General features: G+C 37.5%; 2 protein-coding genes across 3 annotated transcripts in view; one reads left to right on the top strand and one right to left on the bottom strand.

Annotated features, from left to right (window-relative positions):
• The window catches only part of AK5 (adenylate kinase 5), an 81,236-nt gene extending 77,758 nt beyond the window's left edge, over nt 1-3,478 (top strand). Inside the window, exon 13 of the mRNA XM_015635792.3 lies at nt 2,101-3,478. Within this exon, the coding sequence (XP_015491278.1) occupies nt 2,101-2,211 (111 nt within the window). The 3' untranslated portion in view covers nt 2,212-3,478. The remainder of the gene's footprint in view (nt 1-2,100) is intronic.
• A 19-nt stretch (nt 3,479-3,497) lies between these two features.
• The window catches only part of ZZZ3 (zinc finger ZZ-type containing 3), a 39,520-nt gene continuing 18,455 nt past the window's right edge, over nt 3,498-24,562 (bottom strand). The window contains exons 3-12 of one of the 2 annotated variants that reach the window (XM_015635791.3): nt 20,274-20,412; nt 18,802-18,949; nt 18,602-18,717; nt 18,222-18,293; nt 17,949-18,050; nt 16,902-16,997; nt 12,646-12,798; nt 9,651-9,785; nt 7,037-7,137; nt 3,498-6,646 (exon numbers count right to left, since the gene is read on the bottom strand). In XM_015635791.3, coding sequence (XP_015491277.1) covers nt 6,502-6,646; nt 7,037-7,137; nt 9,651-9,785; nt 12,646-12,798; nt 16,902-16,997; nt 17,949-18,050; nt 18,222-18,293; nt 18,602-18,717; nt 18,802-18,949; nt 20,274-20,412 — 1,207 coding nt within the window. In that variant the 3' untranslated portion in view covers nt 3,498-6,501. Of the gene's footprint in view, nt 6,647-7,036; nt 7,138-9,650; nt 9,786-12,645; nt 12,799-16,901; nt 16,998-17,948; nt 18,051-18,221; nt 18,294-18,601; nt 18,721-18,801; nt 18,950-20,273; nt 20,413-24,562 lie in introns of both variants that reach the window. The other variant, XM_015635790.3, reaches the window with a different exon arrangement.

The following is a 24,562-nucleotide window of genomic DNA, read 5'->3' as shown; positions in this document are numbered from 1 at the left end:
TAATTCTTCATCACAACTCCCTAGACCTAGACCTGAGTATCAGGCCCAGTTCTAAAGAGGTCACCAAAAGCCAGTGGCAATCAGCTGTGCTGATAAGACTAGATCAGTTAGACAGTGCATAAGTATTTATGAAATAAAGAGATAATAAAAATACATATTAAGATGAGAGCTTTGAAATGGCTGTGGCTTTCACCCTGCATGCAGTGTATTTCCTGTGGGATAGCCACATGAAAATAGTTGTCCTGGCAGTTGAGACAGGCCAAACAAGGTGTTTTATAGCAGCTGAGATGGGAGTTGCTAGTTTTGTTTTCACTGGAAAAGGTAAATGTTTGGTTCAGAATGGTTCATCGCTCCCATTTTCTCTTTGCTACCAGTAAGTACCCCCCCACTTCTAAACACTTCTGAAAGATGTGCAGCCCTTGTGGGAGAACTGCCCTTTCTAAGGCACGTGCCTGCCTCTGCCTCAGCTCTACAAAGAGCAGCAGCAGCAGCAGCAGCAAACGCTGTGGCAAAGGGCAGTGAGGGCAACAAGGGAACCGTGGCCCGGGAGCTGCCAGGGTGCCAAGGGGAGCTCAGCTCACACCGTCACATTGAATTGCGGTGGGCCCGAGGGGACAGGGCCCGGCCAGGCACGGCTCCCTGGCCAGGCTGGCTGTGCACTGCTGGAGCTCTGGGTGTGCAACTGGCTGCTGAGATGTGCCAGCACTTCCAACAGGACACAACGGGGACCAAACTTCACAGCATCTGTGGATGCCACCAGGAGTGAAAACCAAGCTATGGAGGGTGCCTGCAGTCCCTGCTGGATCTCTGCAAGGAGCAGCTGCTGACTCCCACACAAGACTCAGCACCAAGGGACTTAGATGTACGTGGACTGCAGTCAGCTGTACAGGAGCTGGCTGCAACACAAAGTCATATCTGAGCAGAATTTCTTGGCCTATTTTAAAAACACATTTATTTGAATATGAAACTCCTTTAATTCTCCTGCAGACCAAAAAGATGGCAGAAAATATTATAGGCAGGGATGTCCCCTTCAAACACTACAATTGTCTGGCTTTCTAGTCAGCAACTCTGAGATGAAAATACAGCAATTCAGAAAAAGATCCTTTCACAAAGTTGTCATGGGTCCATTTAATCTTGTGCAAACTTCATTTCATGCCTGCATGAAAGACGAAGCATGGAGAAGCAGAGAAGAATTTTGCTTTTGTGTAAAGACCAAAGCTCTCAGCAGGCATTTGAGGAAAGGAATAATCAGCAGAAGCATCTGTGTGGAGTATGCAGCCAGTGTGAAAGCTGCTTCTGTCACTGCTGTGAGGGCAAAAGACAGCTCTCTTTCCTCAGGTGCCACAGCGTGGGATGGACATGAAACTCATTGCTCAGAACAGCTCAGTTCTGCCTCATGTTTTCCAGGGAACACAAGCATTACTGGCTGCAAGTGCTATTCCTCTCGGCTGAAATGCAGCTCTCTCATCTTCAGCACAGGAAAATAAATTGGTCTTGTTTTTGTGACATACAGTCATGAAAATAGCTTGGTCAGAAAACTGAATCTTTGGGGTGTTAGAGAAAAAAATTGCTTCAATGGAAGTTGAGTTCTTATACCAGAAAAGCAGTGCCCTTATAAAAGATAGGGACAAAGGATGTCATAAAACCAGAACCAGTTCACCGAGTTTCCAAATACTAAAGCACTGGAACCCATTGATTTTTTTAAGTTGCTGTGGAGTGGCCAAAACCCAGAGTGCTGTGCAGCCCTTCAGAAGGACCTCGACAGGTTGGAGTGATGGGCAAAGAGCCCTTGGCAACTGTTCTGTATCAAAGGTGTAACTTTATTTTAAAACTTTACTTTAAAACGAGTACTTAGAATTTAAGCGCCCTCACTTGACTAACGTACTTCGCTACAATTGAGCCTGCAGAACCTTCTTACAGAAATCTGTGGAAACAAAATGAGTAATCTGGTTTATTGAAGCTACTCCTCTACATTAGAATGCTTGTACCATGAAGCAGAACAAATTTCATTTTGTATTAGACGAGTTTTTTGTGCCAGTGCTTAGATTCTGAGATAATTCTTTGTAACTTAATCAAAACTGGTTTTTTCCTGCTTCACAGGTTGATGCAGAAGGAACACAGGAGGATGTTTTCCTGGAAATCTGCAAGATAATTGACTCTTTTCTGAAAAAGGAAGAGGCAGCATTTTCTTTTTCACCAGAAATGCAGTAATGGTGTGTAAGGTGTGTACACAGCCTCGCCCACGTGCACCCCACAGCCATGATTTGCTGGTCAAAGCAGTGCTGCTTCCTTGAGAGGTATCTGGAATTTGTGCATGTGGCGTGTTACTCTAGATGAAATCTTTGTTCTGACAGTACACTCAACAGAAAGTGGTCTGTATGCTAACCCCACTCTAAGAACTGCATTTTGTTTTCTTGGGTGTTTGCTCTTCACGGGTTAAAAGCAGGAAGGTGAGCAGCAGCTCTGCTTTTGCGTTTGATGGTCACACACATTCCATGGGAAACAGGACAGTGCCTGCCCAGCAGGGAGCTCTCCACCCACCCCAGTCACTGTCCAGCAGACTGACACTAGGGTTATTGCATACAGGTTTCCCATTATTATTTTCTTTCTATTAACAGTATTAATTTTTGTGGTTGTCACTTAGCTTGTTCTTGGGCTTTAGTGACTGAAACCTGTTCTGTGTAACATGCAGCTCGAAGAGAGCCGGCATTAGTCAGGCTACAAGTTAAAACATCCCCAGAACACTGTTGCAAGGAGACAAATTCGTTGAAGATACAGTTGAATGTTGTGGAAGTCTGTCTACCTACCCATAAATGGGGAGCAGACACCATTTTTGAGATGGTCTTGTCTTCTGCTAGGAATGTTATGATTTTATAACTGACTTCCCAGTTTTGTGAGCTGAGAATGATTGTATTGTATATTTAAATGTGCAATCCAGTAATGATCCATGTTAACAGCAGCTGTGCTATAGCTATTGAAGTCCTTATGAAAAGTTGGTTATGAGCCACAACATCTCATGTCATCTTTAAATTACACTTCAGAAGTATTTCAAATGCAAAATTCAGATCATCATCTGTTGTCTTGTACTGGCATTGCCAAAACTTGGGAGGGTGTGGTGGGGTGGGAAACAAAAAAAAAGGAAAATGTCAGGGATTATTTGATTCATGTTGCTTGCACCTTTAATAAGACATTTATCTGTAATCTGCAAAGAAGTCTGTAAAAGTGCTATCGTATTTCTGTTAGGTTAACTAAAATACTGTGGAGTTTCTTTGGTAATACTGACAGCTAAATAAAAGCTTGTTTGACATTCCTGTAAAGTATCTGCATCCTCTTACTGGAACTACTGGATGAACTCACAGTGGAAGTGGGTTGCATGATTGCTTGTACTGTCAAAGGTGTACTTTATGCAGCGGATTTGCATTTTTAAAGTTACCTTTCTTGTAATGAAGACATAATACAAATAAAACATGTACAAAAATGAGGAGTAATGATTTCTGTTACAGTATATGTGGGTTTAATCCTTTTCAAAGCACAGTACATGACTTGAAAATATAGCTCAAATCAGCATGCTTACAGAGTATGTCCTTTTTCCAATCAGGGCAGGTTCTTCTGTTTCCTTTTCTTCCTTAGCATTTGCCCTGTAGATGCTAATTCAATTATTTTTTAGGGTCTGTTTTACGTATGTTCTTATCCTCCATATCCTGGATGTTCCTTCTTTCCTGGGGCCTTCTATAGCCTACATTTACCTCTGGTGCTCTATGAGGTGCTTCTCCAGCTCCAGCCAGTGCCATTGAGCAGCAGCAGCAGCGCCTGCAGAACCACACCAGCTCCAGGGGGCAGCTCTGGCCACGCCAGCAGCTGCTGCTGGAGCCGCTTCTTTTAAAAAGTAGAATACTCTGCAGTTACCATGAAATTGCAAATTCATCTGGGTAGGTTTTCTGGAATATTTTCTACGATAATTTAATTACAGTAGAAGTTATAAATGTGGAGTCTCATACTTGTGCAGGATGGAAACAAAGGCAACAATCAGCTGCTATTTTGTTGGGGTTTTTTTAAATCGAATTACAAGAATTATTTACCATACACTTTCAGTTTAATTTTTCTTTCTGCTTCTTCTGTCTTTTCTATGGAAAAAACCAAAAAAATCCCATGCTTGATTTGGTGTATGTGCATTAGATACCTATTTGCATACATTCATAATGTATGCAGGAGAAATAGCTGTATATGCATGCATAGGGAAACATTAATATTTATACATATTCAATAAAATAGGACTTATCCAAGACACTTCTTTCTTGGGTGATTCAGACTTGAAATTATCCTTTGGCTTCCAACCTTGTTCCAAGGACACCAAGATCTTTTGGTCTTTCCAAGCTATCCTAAATTGATGACTGAGTATTTTCTCTAATTTACTTATTTTATTCCCATCATTTTTTTCAGGATATAAACAGAAAATGAATGTTACCACAGATCCTCTTCCTGATAATACACCTTCACCAACTCTAGTTCCCTATAAAGACCATGAATGATGTGGAAAGCATAATTTTATGGTCTTAGAAAGCCTCTCAGAGCAGTATCTTTTCCAATTAAAACTAAAATACATCATGTGAGTTTTGTGTTGTGTTCTTTTAAGGTCTCTTAAATTTATCTAAGTATATGAGATACGTGAGATATGTTTACATATGATACTTGCTCAGTGTTTTAGTAACTGTACTGTATTATTTTCTAAATAGATTAAATGCCTAAGTTTTTTTTTTCTGAAGCAAAAAATAGCTACACCTAAAGTTACTGCAAAAATACTGACCAATTTATAATTAAAGTTACTAGGTGCAGCCAGACAATTATCCTTTTTACTGCCATCTTTTAAAGTCAAATTCATTCGTTTTCTAGCTAATTGCTCTGAGTATTCTAGTTTCAAAGCAACTGGAAGTCTATTACAGTTATAAAATAATCAAGTGTTTCTGAATCACAAGCTATACATTTCAATAAAAAATATATTAAGTAAAATATGTCACAATAATTACAAAGCTTCTCAAACAATGGTATACACCGTACCAAGGCTACTAAAATCTGGATTTTCTGTGATCTGACAAAGAAGTCTGTGAGTGAGGAAGGAGAGAACTGCAATGCTAATCCTGCCAGGGCCAGAGCTGAGCTGAGCTCCCCAGCCCCAGGCGGGCAGCGGCAGAGGCGGCGCTGGGCGTCTCGCGGGGCTGCACAGCCAGCGCTGGGTCACCCATCCAAATGTCTGGAAATGCTTTCCATCTTGATTAAAGAGTCAGAACTACACAGAAAGGAAGTCACAGCAAGCATTCTATATATAAACAGACTGTATCCACATAGTTTATTTCTCACAGTTCTCCTGACAATTGAACATTATTTAAGAACATACTGTATACACAGATAAGAAGAAACATACAAAATGTTTTAAATGATGCACAACAAAATCCAGCAGTATAAAAGAATGCATGTGAACCCTTGCTCACTGCTCAGGCTAAATTTAATCACTGTTTAAATAGTAATAAAAATACAATCTTTCATGGATCTTGTGCAGACTACAAAAGAGGAAAAATTATTACCATATATATGATTTATATTAGGCAGTTTTCTTTGATGAGTTGCACTAACAACTCCAAATACAGAGGCAGAAGGCTGTGTATTTTATTTTAAAGGAGTAAATGTTGAGTATTAGAGACTTTACACAGTTACTAGCACTGGCACTTTTCACCATATTTTGTACACATCACATGATCATCTTATATAACATTACATTTAAAAAATATATCTGAGTGACAATTTTATAACATTCACACACCATGAGCTGGTTAAGGAAGCAATGCCACAGTTGCCCCCTGTAGTGCTTCACTGTTGGTAAATAGAGTTCGTCGTGGTTTTAAAAAAAAAATTTAAAAAATTGAAGGTCAACATGATTAAGCAGCTCCGATTTAATAAAGGCCCGTAGCCAACCATCGCCGAGACAGTGAGTATTTTTAGAGTACAGCCTAGAAGCAAACACTGTCATTGGTTAAAACCTTGCCTAAAGAAGTCAGTTACTGTGCTGAAAACTATTTCACAACAAAACTGCAAGCTACTAAACTGTTTTTATATAAATACTTCATCTCCTCTGGATCTCATTTTAACCAAGTTCTTCAAAGCCTTTGGAATTTACTCTATCTTTAATGTGTGCTCTCATTTCTGGCTCACCCTTTTGTATGTGTTTCTTTTGTTTAGATTCACCACCTAAAAGTGACTAATGTGGTGAAAGAAAAGTCTCCCAGTGAAACCTTCTGCACACTAGGAATGTTCAGCTGCTGTTCAGTGATCTAGAACCATGACAGCTCAAAGCTGTAGTTTGACAAGTACACCCAGGAAGCTGTCATGCTGTGAGTGACATTTCAGGGAAAGCAGAGTCTTTCCAAAATGTGCACAGAATTAACAATGGTGCCATTGTTATTTTTCAAAGAGGATTGTAAACCCAAGATGGTAGATCTGCTTCCCATGTCATCTATTGGCTGGAAAGTAGTTTGGGTCAAGATAATTGTAACTGGTGCCCTGGGACATGCAGTAGTCTCTGTCTAAAAATGTCTCTGCTCTGTAAATAGGTTCTAACTGGTGATCTTCCTTATGAATCTCTGTTTCATGCAGACTGCAAGGGAAAGAGAAAGATAACAGTTTAAAAGTCAAATATTTTCCTTATCTTTAACTTTCAGAAACAGTGATCATATGAACAGATTCATACCCAATTGGATAGCAGTTCATTCATAAAGTCTAATTCCCCCCTCTATTTAACTGTACCAAACCTATCTGTCCACTGTGTTAAAAAAATATGAAATTATACATCCAGAATTAAAAAAAAAAAATTTTAATTAAAAAAAAAAATCTATCTCCCACAAAGAGATGCTAAATTATCTTCCACTTTACTCAACACAGGATATGTGTCCTGTGCTGGAGCAAAGGCTTCCCCCCTACATAGCAATTATGCAGCAGAGAGATTCAATCTAATGACAAGTAAGAAGTAGAAGCACAGGCTGCTCACCAGTCTGAACACGAATCACAGAAATCCAAGGACATTTCTTGAGGGCAATCTTGGCAGTGCCACCGAACACCCTGGATAGGTTCAATCCCGCAGTTATCACACTGTGGAGCAGATGGGACAGCACTGAGAAAACAGCACCTGGAGGCACTTCCACTGTAACAGTGCACACCAACTCACCATGTGGAAATCTCTTGTGTCCCTGTGCCACTGCCAGCCCCCACAGCTGAATTCACCATGGACCACAATGCATTCATGGATAAGGAGGTCCTCATTCTCTAGGAGAGGCCCTCCAGAGCCCTGAGGATCCACCAAGCTTTTGCCTTGCTCCCACTCCCCAAATGCTCCATGTTGGCATTATCCTGCTCGAGAAGAGCAGCCCAGCCCTGCTTGCAGACACTGCTCATCCTCAGGTGGCTCCAAGAACGGCTGTGGTGTTCACAAGCATGTGGTGTTTCACACAAGCCCAGGCACATGGAATGTCAGCCTTCCCATGGCAGCAGGAAGCAGCAAGACCAGAGCAGCAGAGCTTGGGGGGCTGTGGATCAGGGCACAACAGGGCACACTGATGTACCTTCCAGCTCAGGAAATGCAGTAACACATCATGGGTGAGCTGGAACTAAAAGCCAGATGGCTGGGAAGGAAGGGGAATAACATGTTCAGAGAAGGAAACAGAGGTCTGGAACGAAAACTAAGCAAGAAGGCAAGAGCTAATCCCAAGTGCAAGAGTGTGGCATGAAGAGAAAAAAAATAGAACATAAAAGACCAGATAAAAAATTCACAGTGGTATAGAAGAGGGATAGAAATGCAAAAACACTTGATCAAAAGAAAGAAACCAATAAAACAGGACTTGCAGGCAAAGAGAGCTTTTAAAGAATCTAAACTATGAAGAGTGCTGCAGAGACAGGACTGAAAAGGAAAACAAAATATGGGAGACAAGCCTGTGCTCCCATAGCTCATGCTCTATCCATCTATCAGAACCTGAAGTTCTGTCTCAGCATCTGTGGAACCCACTGGCACAGCAGCTGCTCCTGCCACCACTAAAGCACTCAGGGTTACAAACACCTTACACAGAGACCTGCCACAGCTGCATCCCTTCTGTGCACAGATGGCTTTCTGAGTGTGAGGGCTGATAATGAGGAGGCACTAAGCATACCAAGAGCTGTTCTTTGAAAATACCAAGTTCAGAATAATGCTAGAACTGAAAAACTGGCTCTAGTTATCTGAATTTGTGAACCAAGACAGTGGAAAGCCTTGACCTTAATTTTTGTGCTCCAGCTTCCCTCTACCCTGTGAAACAGAAATAATACTATGCTTTTCATTTTATAATGAAGAAAAGAAGTATTTGCAAATTGCTCAGATATTAGAGCAGTGAAAGCCATAAAAAGCCTACAAGGGATTCAATAATTCAATATGCAAAGCACAGGTTGAATAATGTGTAGTAAATGAAGCCAAAGGCTGTGCAGAACCAAAACTGCTCTCAATGGCTGCTTATTAGGTGAGGTCTGTCCAGCCCACAGACTGAATTTCCTGAGGGAAAACATCCCATAATCACCTGATTTCACAGCTTACTATAATGCATAATACAATCAAACTCAAATGCAGAGAAACTTTCAAACTTCAAATGCTTGACATTATGTAATGCCAATTTACTTCTCAGAATAATTTTCTCAGAAAAAGCAGTTTGTTAATATCTGGTTTGCCTGATTAAAAGTTTCAGATTTGGGGGGGAGGAAAATGCTAATTTTAAAAAATCCCCACAAAATGAAACATCACACATACCATGCCAACTAAAACCAACAAAAGTAAGAAGCACCTCGGTGGTCTAATAACTTAAATCGGTCACTATCAACTGACTCTTAATTTTACAGTCAATTTGAATTGAACCTTGAACTATCCTTGCATTCTTGTTCTTATTAGAAAATAAATCTGTCTCAATAAGACTTAAAAAAAACCTGTTCCAACAGTTACAGCAACCAGTTAGACACAAAATCCCTTGTAAAGCAGAAAATAGGATTTCCTTTCTTTCATGTTGCCAGTTAATGCTTGCTATTGGGACAACATATCAGTTTAACTTAATATTTATTTTCTTCATTTTATATAAACAGTTTTACGTTCTTGCTTCAACTTCTGTCAGTTATCACTTGATGAAATTGTGAAGTTGCTACAAAACAAAAAAATCATGAATTTATTACTCTCATCCAGAATCTCTGTCCCTTCTTTGGCCTCAGGTGGAGGCAAAACTACTCCAAATTCATAATCAGAAAATTATCATTAATGAATCACTGTCAAAACAGAATGTAGTGTCAAATGGAATTCTATCATGATTTAACAAGGCTATAATACAAGCTGTATTTTCATAATGTGGTGAGAAAAAGACAGAATGTTTATCAATTTTCATATAACATCAGCATTCAGTGAAAACTGAGCTACCAGAAGGAGTGAATTATGTGGGCTGTTTTTCTTCAAGAAAATGAGGGAAAACAGACTCAGTGAACAAGAACTAAGGAACCAAACTTGCTATATTAAACAAAACCTTTTCAGGAAATTCAAACCACATTATCTTGGAAAACTTCTGCATTCCACTGAGCATCAGAAGAACATCTCTTGCACTCACCTTAAATCCCACGTGCTGCACAAACCCACTTTCTGCATGCATCTGCTGGAGTTTCTGTTTCTTCAATTTTTTAAACTCTAACAGTTCTTTGTATTCAGGTAACTCTCGATATGTTACTGGAATACTCTCTTCATCCTGGTCAAGGTAAAAAAATTCCAGAAAAATATTCTTACTGTAGGAACACAGTAACTAGAAAGACATGTATTTGTTCCATAAATCACTATGTGTGATTAATAGTGTTTAAGAAAATGATGGCAATATATTCTAACATACTGGAAAAATATTTTTAACACCCATACCCAGTATAAACTTCTCACCTTTACTAGTAAGAATAAAATGCAATGTGAAGCACCATGCCATGATTGAAAGAGTAGAACTTTCAGAGTTAGCCAACTTCCTTTATCCCTTTACTGTCTCTTAACAGCTCCTAAAAAAAGCCTGCTATTTTTTCATAAATTCTGAAGCAGTTTGTCTCCCTAAAGGCCAGTGCAGACATCTCTGCCAGAGAGGTACAACAAATGGCTCTCTCTTTTTCAAAGACATGTGAGTTCTGTTTTTCCTCACACAGTTTCCTTCCACTAAGGTTGAGGATCTGTTATGAAAGGACAGAAGCTCTAATTCTAGTTCAGATGCTCATTTCAAGGTAATTATTTTATTGTAGCAGCTGTAGTTGGTAGATGTCACCTGTTTTCAAAGATGACAAGTCTTTACTGAGGTTGAGCAGTTTTCACATCCTACACTGACAGGAACCTTCAGGTAGGGAAAACAACTACAACTACAAGATAGTGATTAAAATTCTTCTACTGTAGCCTGAATGTGTGATTTCCATTTCTTTTTATGAATCTGTGAAGATTGAAGATTCTGTATTATTTAGTAAGTTTATTAAAGGAAGTGAGGGAAAGAGGCTTTACTACATTTCTGAAAGGTTTTATCAATTATTTAATTGCAATTATGAACCTATATAAAGGACTAGACTGCCAACTACCAGAAAAGTTATGGTTAAATGACACAATTCAGTTGTGTAGTGATAAGCTACATTCTCTTTAATATGAAAGAGGGATTCGTCTTCCATGCAAATCTTCTAAGTTTTTCTGGGAAAAACTGCCTGTCACAAAGAAACTGTATACTGAAAGAAGTGTGCTTTAATAGCTCCCTGTGTGGACAATTCATTCTAGAATAGTAAATAGCTGTGTTCTAGAATAATTAGACTACTCACAAAATTAAGAAATCATAACTGAAAAGTAAATTAACTCTGTTAGGAATAGTGGGTCTTCACTTGAAAATAACTTGTTCATACCAAAATGTAATTTTTTAGGTATAGTTATGACTGGTAATAATCAGGCAAATTTTTTTGTCTTTACACAGGAAAAGCATGTGGTAATTCCACTGTGAAATCAAAGAAAACCTGATTCTCCTGCTACACTGCTTTTCTTCTGCTAAATGACACAAAGTATTTTTCTCCAAGACAGCAACTGTCACTAAGAGATCTGACTTTTAGCACCAGAACAGAATCCTGTACATTCATTTTGAATATGGTTTACAATCCCTTTTTGCTTCTAAATTGCTATTCTTTTGCACTGATTGTGGGGATCTTTTCAGTAACTGAGCTCCCCTGTGTCTTTCTACCTTACTGAGAGCCAGAACTGTATCCATCAGGAAATGTTACTCTAGTGAAGGAAGAAAAGATTATGCCAAGTTAAAAAAACAAAGTCTCTGTGTGTGTGGCACATGACCACTATTATCACTGCTGAAATGTGAAACTGCAACTACTGTCTTAATAAAAATAAATCCCAGTTGATTTATGGTGCTCACATTAATTATGAGTTAGGGCACCACGGCAAAACCAAAATGTTTCAGAAAACTGTTCTAAATAATTAGAAAATATGTACTTAAAAACAATGCAGAACAAAAGCATGTTAGCTCAAAAACCAGCTGCACTGCTTCTCTTCTAAGGCTGCATTTTGCTTTCCAGGCCTTTTAAGATTCTTATTGGAATATGCAAAGTTATCAGGAATGTCTGTGGATGACCTGAAAGACCATCACAGAGAGAATGCAGAACATGAGTAAAGATGGGATTTAAGAGTGAGATGTAGATAAGTAAATGTAGTAATTACAGAAGACTATGCAGTGCAGATAAAAAAGTCAGTAAAGAAAATGAATGGACTTATAGTGGTTGGCCTCAATACTTGTGTTATGCAACAAGGTTTTCACACACAAGATGTCACTAAGCTCACAAAAAAAAATAAAAAAATAAAAATCAACTAGTCAGGTTCTTCAGTCTAAGGAAAACAGGAACACCACAGTGATTCACCAGCTGTGAAACTTGCCCAGCTCCCAAGCAGTAGGATATAGTCCCTCTATGATTCTGTATGGAAATGGGAACAACGTATGTCTAAATTCTTGTTGTATTATTGCATGTGATAAATTAGGAAAGTAGCACACTCCATGATGTAGCAATTCACTGGGTTAGGATGTCTACTAGAATTTGCCTCTAAGAATACATAAATATGCTTGTTGATTGACAATTCACTCTTTTAGTTCACACTTTGAAGTAGATTTTACAAAATTCATAATTAATTCAGCCAGTAGAAGATAAAAAAAACAATGATGCCAATAGCATTTGAATTCTACCAGGGCTCTATGTAACCTTTCTAAAACACATCTTTAATCAGAATCCCAGCTATATCATCTACATGATTTTCAAATCTCTCTCATGCCAGATCACTTACTAAAAATATGCAACTGAAACTTCTTTGAGATATTTCAGGACAAAACTGTTTATGACTTACAGACTTCCTTCCTGATTTGGTCTAAATTATTTGCTGTCAGAGGCTGTTATATTAATGATGTATTTATAATTTGAAATGGCTCATAAATCTTATTACAATTTAATACTTACTTGATGACATCTGATGGTGAAGATCCCTAATCCTCTAAACACTAAACAAGGTCAAAGTGACAGCAAGACATTCTCTGACTGATTTAAATGACATACCGATACTTCCTCTTCTGCTGCAGTATCCATATGGCTGTGAAAACTGCATCTGTCATCATCTTCATCCATATAAACTGGAGGTTCATGAGATGTCATGAAAGTTGAAGGTTTGAAAAGATGTTTATTTAAAGGATGCTGCCGTCTACTTGATGACTACAGTGAAAAAATGGTATATTTTTAAAAACATTCCTTGGCTATTATTTAAATAATCCTCATTGATAAAACTTTGCCTATAATTTGTTCTTTTGCACTTAATAATCTATGATGTTTCCAATTACTTATATTCATATCTCTGTATCATGGCCTCCCCACTGCTGGATTTATTCTCCCCCATAACAGGTGGAATCCAAAGAACAGTGAAACACTTTGGTAAAAATGCAGCAAGAAAGAGCCCTTACCATAAAACCCCAACCATCTAAACAGGTGAGACTGACAGCAAGAATAAAACAGAAAGTAAGGCTGTTACAATTTTGAGGACCAGAGAGCAAAAATAATAAAAAACTTCCAATTGTGTGTGAGACTAAACAAGGAAGTAATTTTGCACAGGTCCAAGAGCCAAAAGGTTCATGCTTGACACTTATCAACTTCTTATATTTTTGCCTTAGGGAAAAAAAACACAAGTCTAGACCAACTGTCCTGGTGCAGGAGAGATAAAGCAATTCATTGCAATAAAAAGAGGATTCTAAGAGTTAGAAAGAACTGCTTTCTATAAAGGTTTTTATTGCCACTGCATGAAAAAGGAACCTAAAAAACATTAGATTAAATAAACTACTCCATTAGTGCACATCTTGAAACTTTCAACTTTAATACTGTCTGAAGGTGAAGAATGCATGCCAGTTTTCAAATAGGTTATTTAAAGGCACTCAGCCTCTATTACTTATTCCTCGGTGGTAGAATATTAAATATCAAAAAGAATTTGGGGTGAATGAAACTGACTCAACCCCTACTTAGCTACTTTCCAGACCAGCACGTTGACATTTAATGTCAAAACTTACATTCTCTGACTTAAAAAAAACCCCTACAGTGTGAATCAAAAACATAAGCATGAAAAGTACTTTTTCTAACAATCATAAAAGACAGGATTGTTTTACACAGTGCCTAGCTGCTCATCCAGCTAAAGCAAAAGGAATAATTGCCATAGTTAGCACTTGCTCCTTTTTTAGCAAGAGCTTTTATCCCAAAAAGGTTCCTGTATCAGTTACAAACCTGTAATACTATAGTACAACCCTTTATCTCTAAAGAGGGATGTAGCATTATTTTACAGTTGTGCACAGTTTAAAAAGTAAAGGCACAGATGACACAAATGATTTAGATGGAATGCATCTGTGCAAACAGAAGTATCAGGAGGAATTGAAATTAGCTCTGCTCGGTCTTAATGGAAGAGATGAAGTCTGTAGTAACAACAGGAAGGTGGTACCCCAGATCTGTAGAGCTACTACAGTGCAAAAAGGAAAAGAATTTCTTTTAAGACTAATGTACTATACCTATTGTGTTGAATTTTTCCACTTTCTGCTTTATGAGCACCAGCTACCTGTGTTTTGTGCTTTTATGGTTTCCCTTAAGATTTCACAACTCTAAAATATGTCCATGTACAGATGGAATTTCAGCCAGAGCTGACAAAGTGATTTACATTTTCTGTTAACACAAAACAGATCTGCATTCAATACTAGATCTGGAGTCAGGAAAGGAAAACTGTGCCTGTGCTTATACAGCAGCACTGCCATGCATAACAGTGCTGTGACCTACAAATTAAACTGAGGATTTGAATTCTGTTCCTTTGGTGAAGAATGAACTAAAATACTACTTAAAAGCAGACAGTTAAAGATCATTTTTCCTGTGGGAAATGTACCTCTAGATAAAGCTTAAAAGCAGGTGCACTAATGATATTATATAAGGATGAAATTGAAAATGATAAGCCATAATTGAAGAACTGAATACTAGACTGATCCAGTTTTATTTTCACCAGCAGTAGGTAATGGTTATACAGGAAAAGAAACTGATACATCCTGCTTAATTTCCTGTATCATCAGCTAGAAGAGACGTATGTCATATGAGTAGATATACAAGGTAACTTCAACAAGATGTTCAAAAAGTGAACAGGCTTCTAACCTCTCCAGTAACCATTTCAAAAAAGCGTCCTGAACAATCCCCATGGAGAAATGCAAGTATTTTCTTGTGAAGCATCCCTTTTGACACAAATCTTTACATTAAATTTATCTGTGTTTCTTATTTTCCCATAGGTGCTTTAAGCATTAGCACCGAGTTTTCATACTTTTATTACGGGCAGTAAAGCAGATCCACTGCAGTTACAGTTACTCAATATCAAAATTATGACAGGCATGACCCAGCCTTCCAACAGCCCTTGCATTTCCTTTCTGCCACATTATACCTGCACTGGAGACCTGGGAGTAACTAACCTGGTATGGTGCTGTCCCTCTGTGCTCTGACAGCTCTATTAGCAGACTGAGAGCTCCATTTCTGCACATACACTGCTTGTTTCACTTTTTCAGCTGCTGTATTTCTTACACAGGTTACAAATCTAACACAGGGATGCTGCTCAATACAAACCAGGGCAGAGTGACCTTACTCTTAGCAGCTGGCAATAAGGATGTGACTCACACTGCAAAAACTGACCTAAGCATTGGGGTATGTTCTAGATAGAAGCCTAAGAAAAATCGGTTTGATGGGATCATTACTCTTGCAATATGAGATTGTTAAGAATTTTATAGAAAATTTTTCACTATTGATTATACTGGGTTTGTCCACAATGTGATCACTGTTCAAATTAGTGAAAAAAACACTTAAAATGTCCCACATTGACTGATTAAGTATTCCCACAGTTTATCAAATACAGTGATCTGCTGCCTGACAACATTACACACATTCTCTACTGATGATCTTTCCAAACAAAATTAACAGGAAACAAGAAAAGGTGTGACCAAGGTAATTTTAAGTGGTAGAGTGACATAAAGAACTTAAACAATCATAATTTCCAGAACTAAATTTTCAACGCCTGTTAAAATCAGCCACAGTTAAAATCAGTATTATTATACTACAGAAATTAGCCCAAACTGTGTAAGTAATTTGGAATTCTGACAGATGAATCTCCACAGCATTTAAGGTATCGCTTCTTTCCAGCTGTTTTTTTGGTTCTTCTGCCAGAAAGCATTTTTCCAATAGACAAGGTGGCAGACAGTCATGTCTGTTTATAGAGTCATGCCTCTGTTTAATAGAGCACAATAGTAGATTAAAACCCTGGTGAAAGTAAAATGGTATTACCATGATGGATGGCAAACTGGAAAGGCTCCAATACAAGCACTTATTGTTTGCAGTAACTTCAGAGACTATGAGGAGACAGCTAAGGGTGTGTAACACTTTAAATCATTAGGCACAAACTCTGGCAGACCTTTATATCAACCCATGGACAGCAACTTTTGTTTCCAACCTTTCAAAGAAATCTGCAAGTGTGCCATATTGTAGAATCAATGGAAAGTTTACCCTATTATTTATCACAAAACATCATGGACACCTGGAAACAAACCAGTAATGTTACACCACAAAATTCCTGTAAGGAATTTTGAAGAAGTTTTGTAAATACTGAGGAAACAAAGAAAACCCCCAAACCCAACAAACAAAACCCCCATGAAAGCTGTGACTGTCCTCTTTTACAGTCTTTGGACCTTATTAGTACCCAAGAGCATCTTGAAGATTATTTAAATCAAAATGTGACTGATCTGCACAGAAATTGAGTCTTTGCTTTTGTAAATTAAGATTTTTTTGGGACCATATTTTTTCTCATCCATTCCAAGATCAGAAAAGAACTGTATTTTAATGGACATTTCAGTCTTAAGCCTATGCTTGAGCTAATTCAGCATGATCAGTTATACATAATTTTCTATGGTTTTATTAATTAGAAGATTACTGTACAACATGAATTATAAGGCTCATTATATTCTTCCAATAGGGTTTTCATTATCACTTCCTGATCAGTTTTAGTAAATTTATATGGAGGAAGAACTACCCCAAGACCATCATTCTATCCTGCCAGTTCAACCTGCGACCTGAACACTTCTATTCCCCAAGAGCTGTCAATGTGAAACCAGAATTAACATCCAATCCACTCCATAGTGCTATTGGCAAAAGAAAAAGATTACTTCAATAAGTAACTTTATTAATCTATTAAATATATTAATGATTCTGACTCAACAAGCACATAAATGCAAACAGAAACACTGGATTCTATAATCTTGTCTCACCTTTTTGGAATATAAATATAAGTTTGGTGTTCTTCCTGGAACTGGAATACCAGCTTTAGTCAGTTTAATAAAATATTTCTGCACTCTACTGGCAACCTAGAAAAAAACCAACATGCAACAACTCAATGTCAAATGAAATGTAACTGGTCTTCAAAGTTGTGCCAGGATTGCTACATTAGTTCAGAATACCAGGCAAATAAATCCTCTGAATTCTATTTTGTGACAACTCCTCTTAACTGGTACCTATCTTGCAGTGCTGCATTTGTCCTATTTCCAGATGCTCTGACAGCTTTCAGAGAAAAAAAAGTCCCTTCTTTAAACATACGCAGAAGGTCTTCCAAAAATTGTGACAGAAAGAACTTTGGTAGTTTTCTTCCTGATGCAGCAAAACTCATTTTTAAGAATGCCAGACACGTTATCCATAGCTAGCACATAGAAAGTAGGTCTCCATTATGAAATAAGTAAGCATGTCTATTTTTTCAGATGTGGAGAAATATAGATATGAGAAATGACGTAATCCAGTATTATGAAGTACTTAATTATAATTTTATCTGAAAGCATACAAATGAAATAAAAGAAATTAAAATACTGTAAACACAGAAGATCAGAGTTTTTAACTTCTGGTCAAAATGGAGAAATTCTGTCGTTTTAGGAGAAAAATTCAAATAAGTCATATGCAGAAATACTTGGTGTATCCTCCTCTCTGTCCTTCTTCTGTCTGTGCTATTTACATGTCTACCCATTCTACAGCACTGAGGTGCAGGGAATTTGGCACAGTTGGTGTCACTACACTTGCTGTATAGAATTAAATTCATGCTGTCAGAATCTAATGAACCTTAGGTTTGGCAACTTTGCTATGGGCTTTGGGGCACATTTAACACTCTGTATTTGAGATCCAGTGTAAGAGTCACATTGTTATGGGTGACATGTAGACCCCGCTGTTATATTCTTAAAATGAAGTGATTACTGAAAATATATTGAATTTGCTGATATTAAAAAAAAAAAGTGAAGATAAGGGAATACTTCTCAAAGTGTTTTACACATTACCTGCTTTGCTGTTCTATTTCCCAGTTCATCTGCTATCTTCTGCCACCGTCGGGACTCTACCTCCTCTGGTGGATACTTCAAAAGCAACTGCTCAAGTTTTTTCTAAATCAACAGTGAAAAGGAATAAATACATTCTCCCTAGTACAGGTATAAGTTGTCAAATATCTAATACATGTGACTCTGATCTCCCAAGTGCAATAAAAATTATGACACAATTTGCTTTTATGCTCATGTATGTTGCCACAGCCACAAAATTAAAGAGTTTCTTGTTACCTGTTCCTCTACAGTCCACAGCTGGTTAAAAGTTTCAGGTTTGGTCTCATCGCAAAGTCGCCCTCTTATCATCTGCTCAAATACAGGACATAAAATGGAATATGTGTTTAGAAAAATTATAGCTGGGATAATTGATTTGAACCCTCTTCCTACTTAAGTTAAACCAAAACCAAACCAAAGCATAAGATGTGAGGTTTTTGTTTCAAAACAAAACTTGCCTAAACCAAAATTTAGTTCTGGGATTTGAGTACAGGAATGGCATTTCATCACCAACATGAACATCTGAAGTAAGTTAAGATATTCACATTCCATACTTAAAAGAGAAAAAAAAATCAAAATTACTATTTAGCATTTTTTTTTCTTTCCTTTTGAACAGCTACCTGTGGGCGACTGTTTGTGGAACCTTCTGGACCATCACTTAAAGGCAAGACAGAGTACGAAATAGACTCTCCATCCTTCTTGGGATCCAAAGGACTTTTTGGTCTTGCAGGGATACCTACTGTAAGCAACACAAAGGAAGAATTATTGAACTTCCACACCAGTCATTTCTTTCTTGTAACATATGCCCACTTTCTTTTACCTTTGTCAAAAATCAGCTTCACTCTCCTACTGTTACGTTTTCGGTTTTTGAATTCTCTCTCAAAGTTTCCAAGGCTAGTGGTGTATTGGTCCCAGGCAATCTCAGGGAGCTGAACAACTCTCTGAGGAAATGGAAGACCCATATCAACCTGAAAAAATAAGAATGAAAAGTAAAAAGTAATATTTAATGCAATCACTTTATATCCAAACCAAAACATACAAACACTGAAATGCTCCAAAACCTAATGCTGCTTTTTGTTTGACAGAAGAATGGAAAACCAGAATTTCTGAAGTGCCATGCAGCACAGTTTTTTTAGAGAGAAGGTGAGATCTTAAGAATTATACACAACAGTGCACGTAAAATATGCAGCGGCACGGTCAATGATGGCTTATTGAGCATAAAACTTGAAAGTGTGCATTTCACAGCTGAAATAAGGTGTTTGAAACTTCAGTAACCTGTTTCTGACTGTCCTTTATTAAACATACCATTTGCTCAGGATGTGTACCTTTCTTAACCCAGGAACCCAAAAGATTCAGAGTTTTATCACCTGATACCTCAGCTCCTCCCATCAGAGAAATTTATGCCTATTTTGCACTGATTTTGCTGTCTTCTGCCTAAAACAAAAATGTTGCAAAGCTCACCTCTTTAAATAAAAGTCAAATTATAGTAAGATTATCAGTCTTTTGGTCCTTCTTGGACAAAAATACACCAGAGTACTTCAAACTGTCATTAGAATTTTCCCATAAAATGACTATCAAATGCAACACTTATATCATGCATGCTATTAACTCATCTCAAAAGAAAGACAACTACTGAAACTAAGGGGCTTACATGTGACCTAGGTGTCTACAAACCCAGGAAAAGAGAACCATAACTTCATTCTTCACTGAAATACGTGTTGCTATCACAGTAGAAGGTAACTGTGTTTGCCAGCCATAGATGCTGCAGGATGCAGATGATACAGAAGTCAAGCTGAAAAAAATGGATTCTTCTCTATCAGACAATATTCTATTCTGTTCCCTGTAACTCAGGTATGTTTTCTAGTGCTCATTTTGGGTTTGGAATATAGACTGCATTTCCTGCTCTAAACATACCCTACCAAATTCACTCAAAGCAAAACATTTCATTTCTCAAATGAGAAAGATTAGAATTTTTTGATCTGATACTTCCAGTCACCTGTAGACTTCAAGTTGTCTTAAAATACCTACACTATAATTAGAAATTTAACAATTACATTTCTACATACCAAAAAAAAATGAAAGGAAGCATATCTGATAAAATCATTGAAGACCTATGTCTTAAAGATCTAGTAAGAAAGCAAAGAGCTATTTTTGCTCAGCAGTTAAAAGATTTTAAGCTCTTATTTTTTATGCAAGTGTATGTATCTAATCTTCAGTTTCTATAGATGCTGAATTACTAGTTATTAAAAAAAAAAATTCTAAGAAAGACTTAGGAAAAGTCCATAGAAATACCTTCTTCTGGAGTCTTTCCACAAATCCAATAGGATCTTTCAGTGCTTCTCTCTGGTGTCTGCCTAAACTTTCAAGGTCTTGAACTGCTTGAGTACGTTGAGCCTCGAGTACAGCAATCGTCTGTAACAGTCTCTGATAACTACAGAGACAAAGGAAAACATCTCACTGCATTTGCCTTTAGAAGTGAAACCCCCCACCTAAACACTAGCCATGGTTATCTACCAGAACCTACCAGATTTCATAGCTTATCTGAACCATTTCATAAACATTTTTACTGAATTATAGTAAAATAGATTCAATTTACTACAATGAATTTATATAAACCCATAAGGGAAAGTATATTTTACTCTCCAGTGGTTTCCTTTAAACATAAATTCTACAGTAGCTGAAACAATAAGGTATCAGGGACAATCTATATTCATATTCTCAATAGCTGTAACCAACAGGCTTTGTTTACAAAGTTTAAAATACCACAAACAAAATGAGGTAATTTCTCTTCCACTTCAACACCAGCTTCCTTCTACCCCAATACAAGTGGCTACCACAGAATTTCAACATTTCACTCAAGCATCCAAACACTAGACAGGAATGGTTTAGAAATACAGCATTTTGTAAAAGCCCCACCTTAGAACAGAATTGAGAATCCTTTTTGAGATGTAACAACAAAGAAAGGAATAAGTAATTTGCAAAATAAATTCAAACCAGATTCCCCCAAGAATACAGAAGCTGAAGGAAAATGTCAGCATTCCCTGAAACGTGCCACCCCGGACTCACCCACAATTTGGAGTGTCTATTTAAGAGACACAATCGAGCGTCATTGATGGGACTGTCACGCCTGTACCCAGTAACGTGTGCTTTCCAAACTGTTCTTCATAAAGCTAACTCAGACTCAGGATGTCATATGACATTTTAACACAGCCTTTTAAAAAGTTAACTACATGTAATACCTTTTATTACCTTTAAAGTTACAGCTGCCACCTTCGGTTTCTGAAATTCTGCAGCTACTCATGGCCCCCGTTATTGCAAATTATTATGTATTAACCGTTTTCATGACAATATTTTCTGATATTTAATATTACAACTGCCATTTAGTTCAGCACAAAATACAAACACTAAAATCAAGTAAGAGCTGTTCACTACTACAGTATTTCAGTAATTTTTTTCTCTGGTCCCTTATTCCTAAAAGAAAGACAAGACTGGCAAAATGAATTCCATGTGTACTACAGAAAAGATCCAGAGGTTACTGAGGTAATTCAAGTTTTTTAATTGACTACACTAATAATTGGGTAAGGCTTTAAGTGGAGGGAAGTAAGCAGTCTTAAGCAAAATACAGGCTTTGTACCTTCAAATATTTAAGTTTTAACCTGGACATTAAACTCTTGCCTCTCCATGACAAAAAGTAATTTTCTTTCCACTCAAATGTAATTTTATATTTGTATTTACAAACATAAAACATAGCTATACTTTCTGAAGTTTGAAACTAAAATACTGAGCTTGTTTAAAAACAATATGACAAGATTCTGTTATGAATTTATTACTATGTACACTTGTCTGCACATACTCAGGTTTACATGGAACCAAGACCTAAAATGCTTGTTCAATAGGCCTTTAATATTGAACAGTACTAAATATTTTCACTACTGGGAAAGTACTCCAGTTTCTTCTAATCAAAATAACTCTGCATGAAGTGAGTTAATTAATGTGGCTATTATTCAGCAACAGCTTACAAAAGTGGTGACAGCACATCAGAACTGGCCTGAGACAGCAGCACAGCTCAGGCTGTTCCAGGCTCACGGGAGCCATCGGCTGATGATGATGAAGATCTGTACTCAGCCCCTGCTCACAGCTCAGGGGCTGCCAGCACCTCTGAGCCCTGGAGGCTCCAGGGAAATCAAACAGGCAGGATGCCAACATCCTCATGCAGATGGAATACCTGGGGAGAGGATTTATCCTGGACAATAAAAAACCTGTTTCCATCAGCAGGTACCCAAACTTGTGTTAACAGAGCCACAGTGAGAGGCTCAGCAGCGTGCACAAATTTGCATCTAAGAAAAATGCAGGTACTTAACTTTTTTTTTTCTTGAGCCATTTTACTTCATTTATTCAAGTTGTATTTAAGTAATTGATTTTCTAAATTAAATTGAAAAAAAAGTAATAATTTCATTTAAAACATGTAAATACATAGAAGTAAAAAGCAACCAAATGTTGGAGATTTAAATGAAGAGATAATTTAATGATGATTCACATGTATAAAGGGAAGAAAGAAATCATCTTAATGAGGTAGTCTTAAATAATTTAGTCTGAAAGGAGACTGGAAAAGAGATGAATTTGTATTTGGGGAAAAATAACACAAACCCAAGAATATTCAACTTCAGGTACTTCCCTCATTAAAACATGCACGTGACCCTCACTGAAGTGGTCTTCATGGAATTAAGTAAAAATACAAGAATGTCAGGATCATTCAAAAAACATGACACATGATACTGATCTGTGGCTACAGAGTAGCATTATAATTGGAAAAAAAAGGGGTTTTTGAACTGACTGTTCAAACTAAAAGGTTTCCCAGCACTTTTTCGTACCTCTACTAAGACATGTATTAACTTGGAGCTATTTACTTTAACTTCCCTATTCAGTTTTTATGAATTAATATATTCTGAAGCCCAAGAATAAGACTGCAGTTTTATCAAGTGAGTATCAGAAGTACTGAAATACACAAAAATGGGGATTTTGGATCTTTCATTTCCTGGGGAAAAAAAAAAAAATTAAAATACTAGTCCTGAAATACATAGTTTTCATACTCCATATTCTGGTACTTGCTGCAGAACTGCATTCTCCCCAAACCACTGCACATGCCTTTCAACTTCAACAGGACCTTTTAATGAGCTGCATGTCTGCAAATGTTCTTTTAAGCGTTGAACACCTACTATTTCCACATGTTTATACAGGCTCTCTGGCCCTATATGACTGTAATAAAGCCACGTATTTCTCTGAAAAAGCAGCAAGCTACATAATAACACACACACACACACACACACACACCCCTTTCCTGAAGCCTCTGTTAATTCTGGCCTCTTAGTCTCAAATGCTACCATAATGTTCCTGCTGCATTATGCAAGAGATCATAGGAAATAATAATTTCCAGGATTATTTTAAAAAGTAACTAACAATTCTACTTCTCCATCTTTCCAGATTCTTTGTAAGTAAGCACAATTCTGATCCAAACTACCTCCTGCAGCTGTGTTAAAATTCTCCAAAATTGAAGAAGTCTCATAAAAGAGAAAGTAGCTCATTAACCTGCTGCAAAACCAGCTCCATCCTTCAATGAGGCACTCAAAGAGCAACTCCTCATCATCCAGCTACAGTTGCATCATTTTCTCTGAAAGGTCTGACAGGAATTACCAAGGAAAACTGTCCCACGTCCTTTGCCAAAACCAAATACACTTTTGAGTAGGCTCACAGACAGGTCTCTTCCACTGACTGAAGTTACACTTTCCTCAGTGCTAAATACTAACTGGTTAGCAAATCCAAACCCGAAGCAGTTTCCTTTGCAGGAAAACATTCACTCCATAGAATGTAATTCTGTTTTCACAATCCCAGTATTGAAACACTCTTGCAAGTTCTTAGATCCCATTAATTGCCAGGAATCTTCCGGATGAACACTTGAGTCATTCAGCATGGCACAGAAACAGCTTCAGAATCTCTGCTGAAAAACCTTGATTAATAATGGGGTTTGAGGGACCGATATTTTAAAAAGGAAAGCTACTTCTTACAGGCTGACACTGATCAGCAGAAATTCCTGCTGATTCAGTTTTTATTTTGCAGTGATGAGTACTCCACTCTTTTGGACTGCTCCATGAAGTAATTATCACAGACCAGTGCCAGACTTCTGGAAGTCATGCCATAAGCAATTAGTTCTTGCACAATTAATTTACATGAATTTTGCTCTAATAGTGATTAGGGACACAGCAGCCTCCTCTCTTGCCTGTGACAAAACTTGAGAATAGCATAGCTATTCCTTAATGAGACCCATACCCATTCTGATCCAGTTTGCTGAGATCTACTTTCAAAATGCTTCTTCCCTCCATTCTTTCCATTCTAATAGTATTTACATTTCCAAATCAGTCACATCACAGATTTTAGTTTCTCTGTGTCAGGACCTAACAGCAGCCTTTAGAAAATACTATATCAGTATGTAATTAATCTGCCTTAACAACTTCATGTTTCTTAAGTTAACTCTTGTTTTTTTACTAAATGACTTGGCACTGACCTATAAAAGGGGTCACATCATT

The sequence above is a fragment of the Parus major genome, chromosome 8 (genome assembly GCF_001522545.3).
Source record: "Parus major isolate Abel chromosome 8, Parus_major1.1, whole genome shotgun sequence".
NCBI lineage: Eukaryota > Metazoa > Chordata > Aves > Passeriformes > Paridae > Parus > Parus major.
This window is presented reverse-complemented; position numbering and strand designations above follow the sequence as displayed.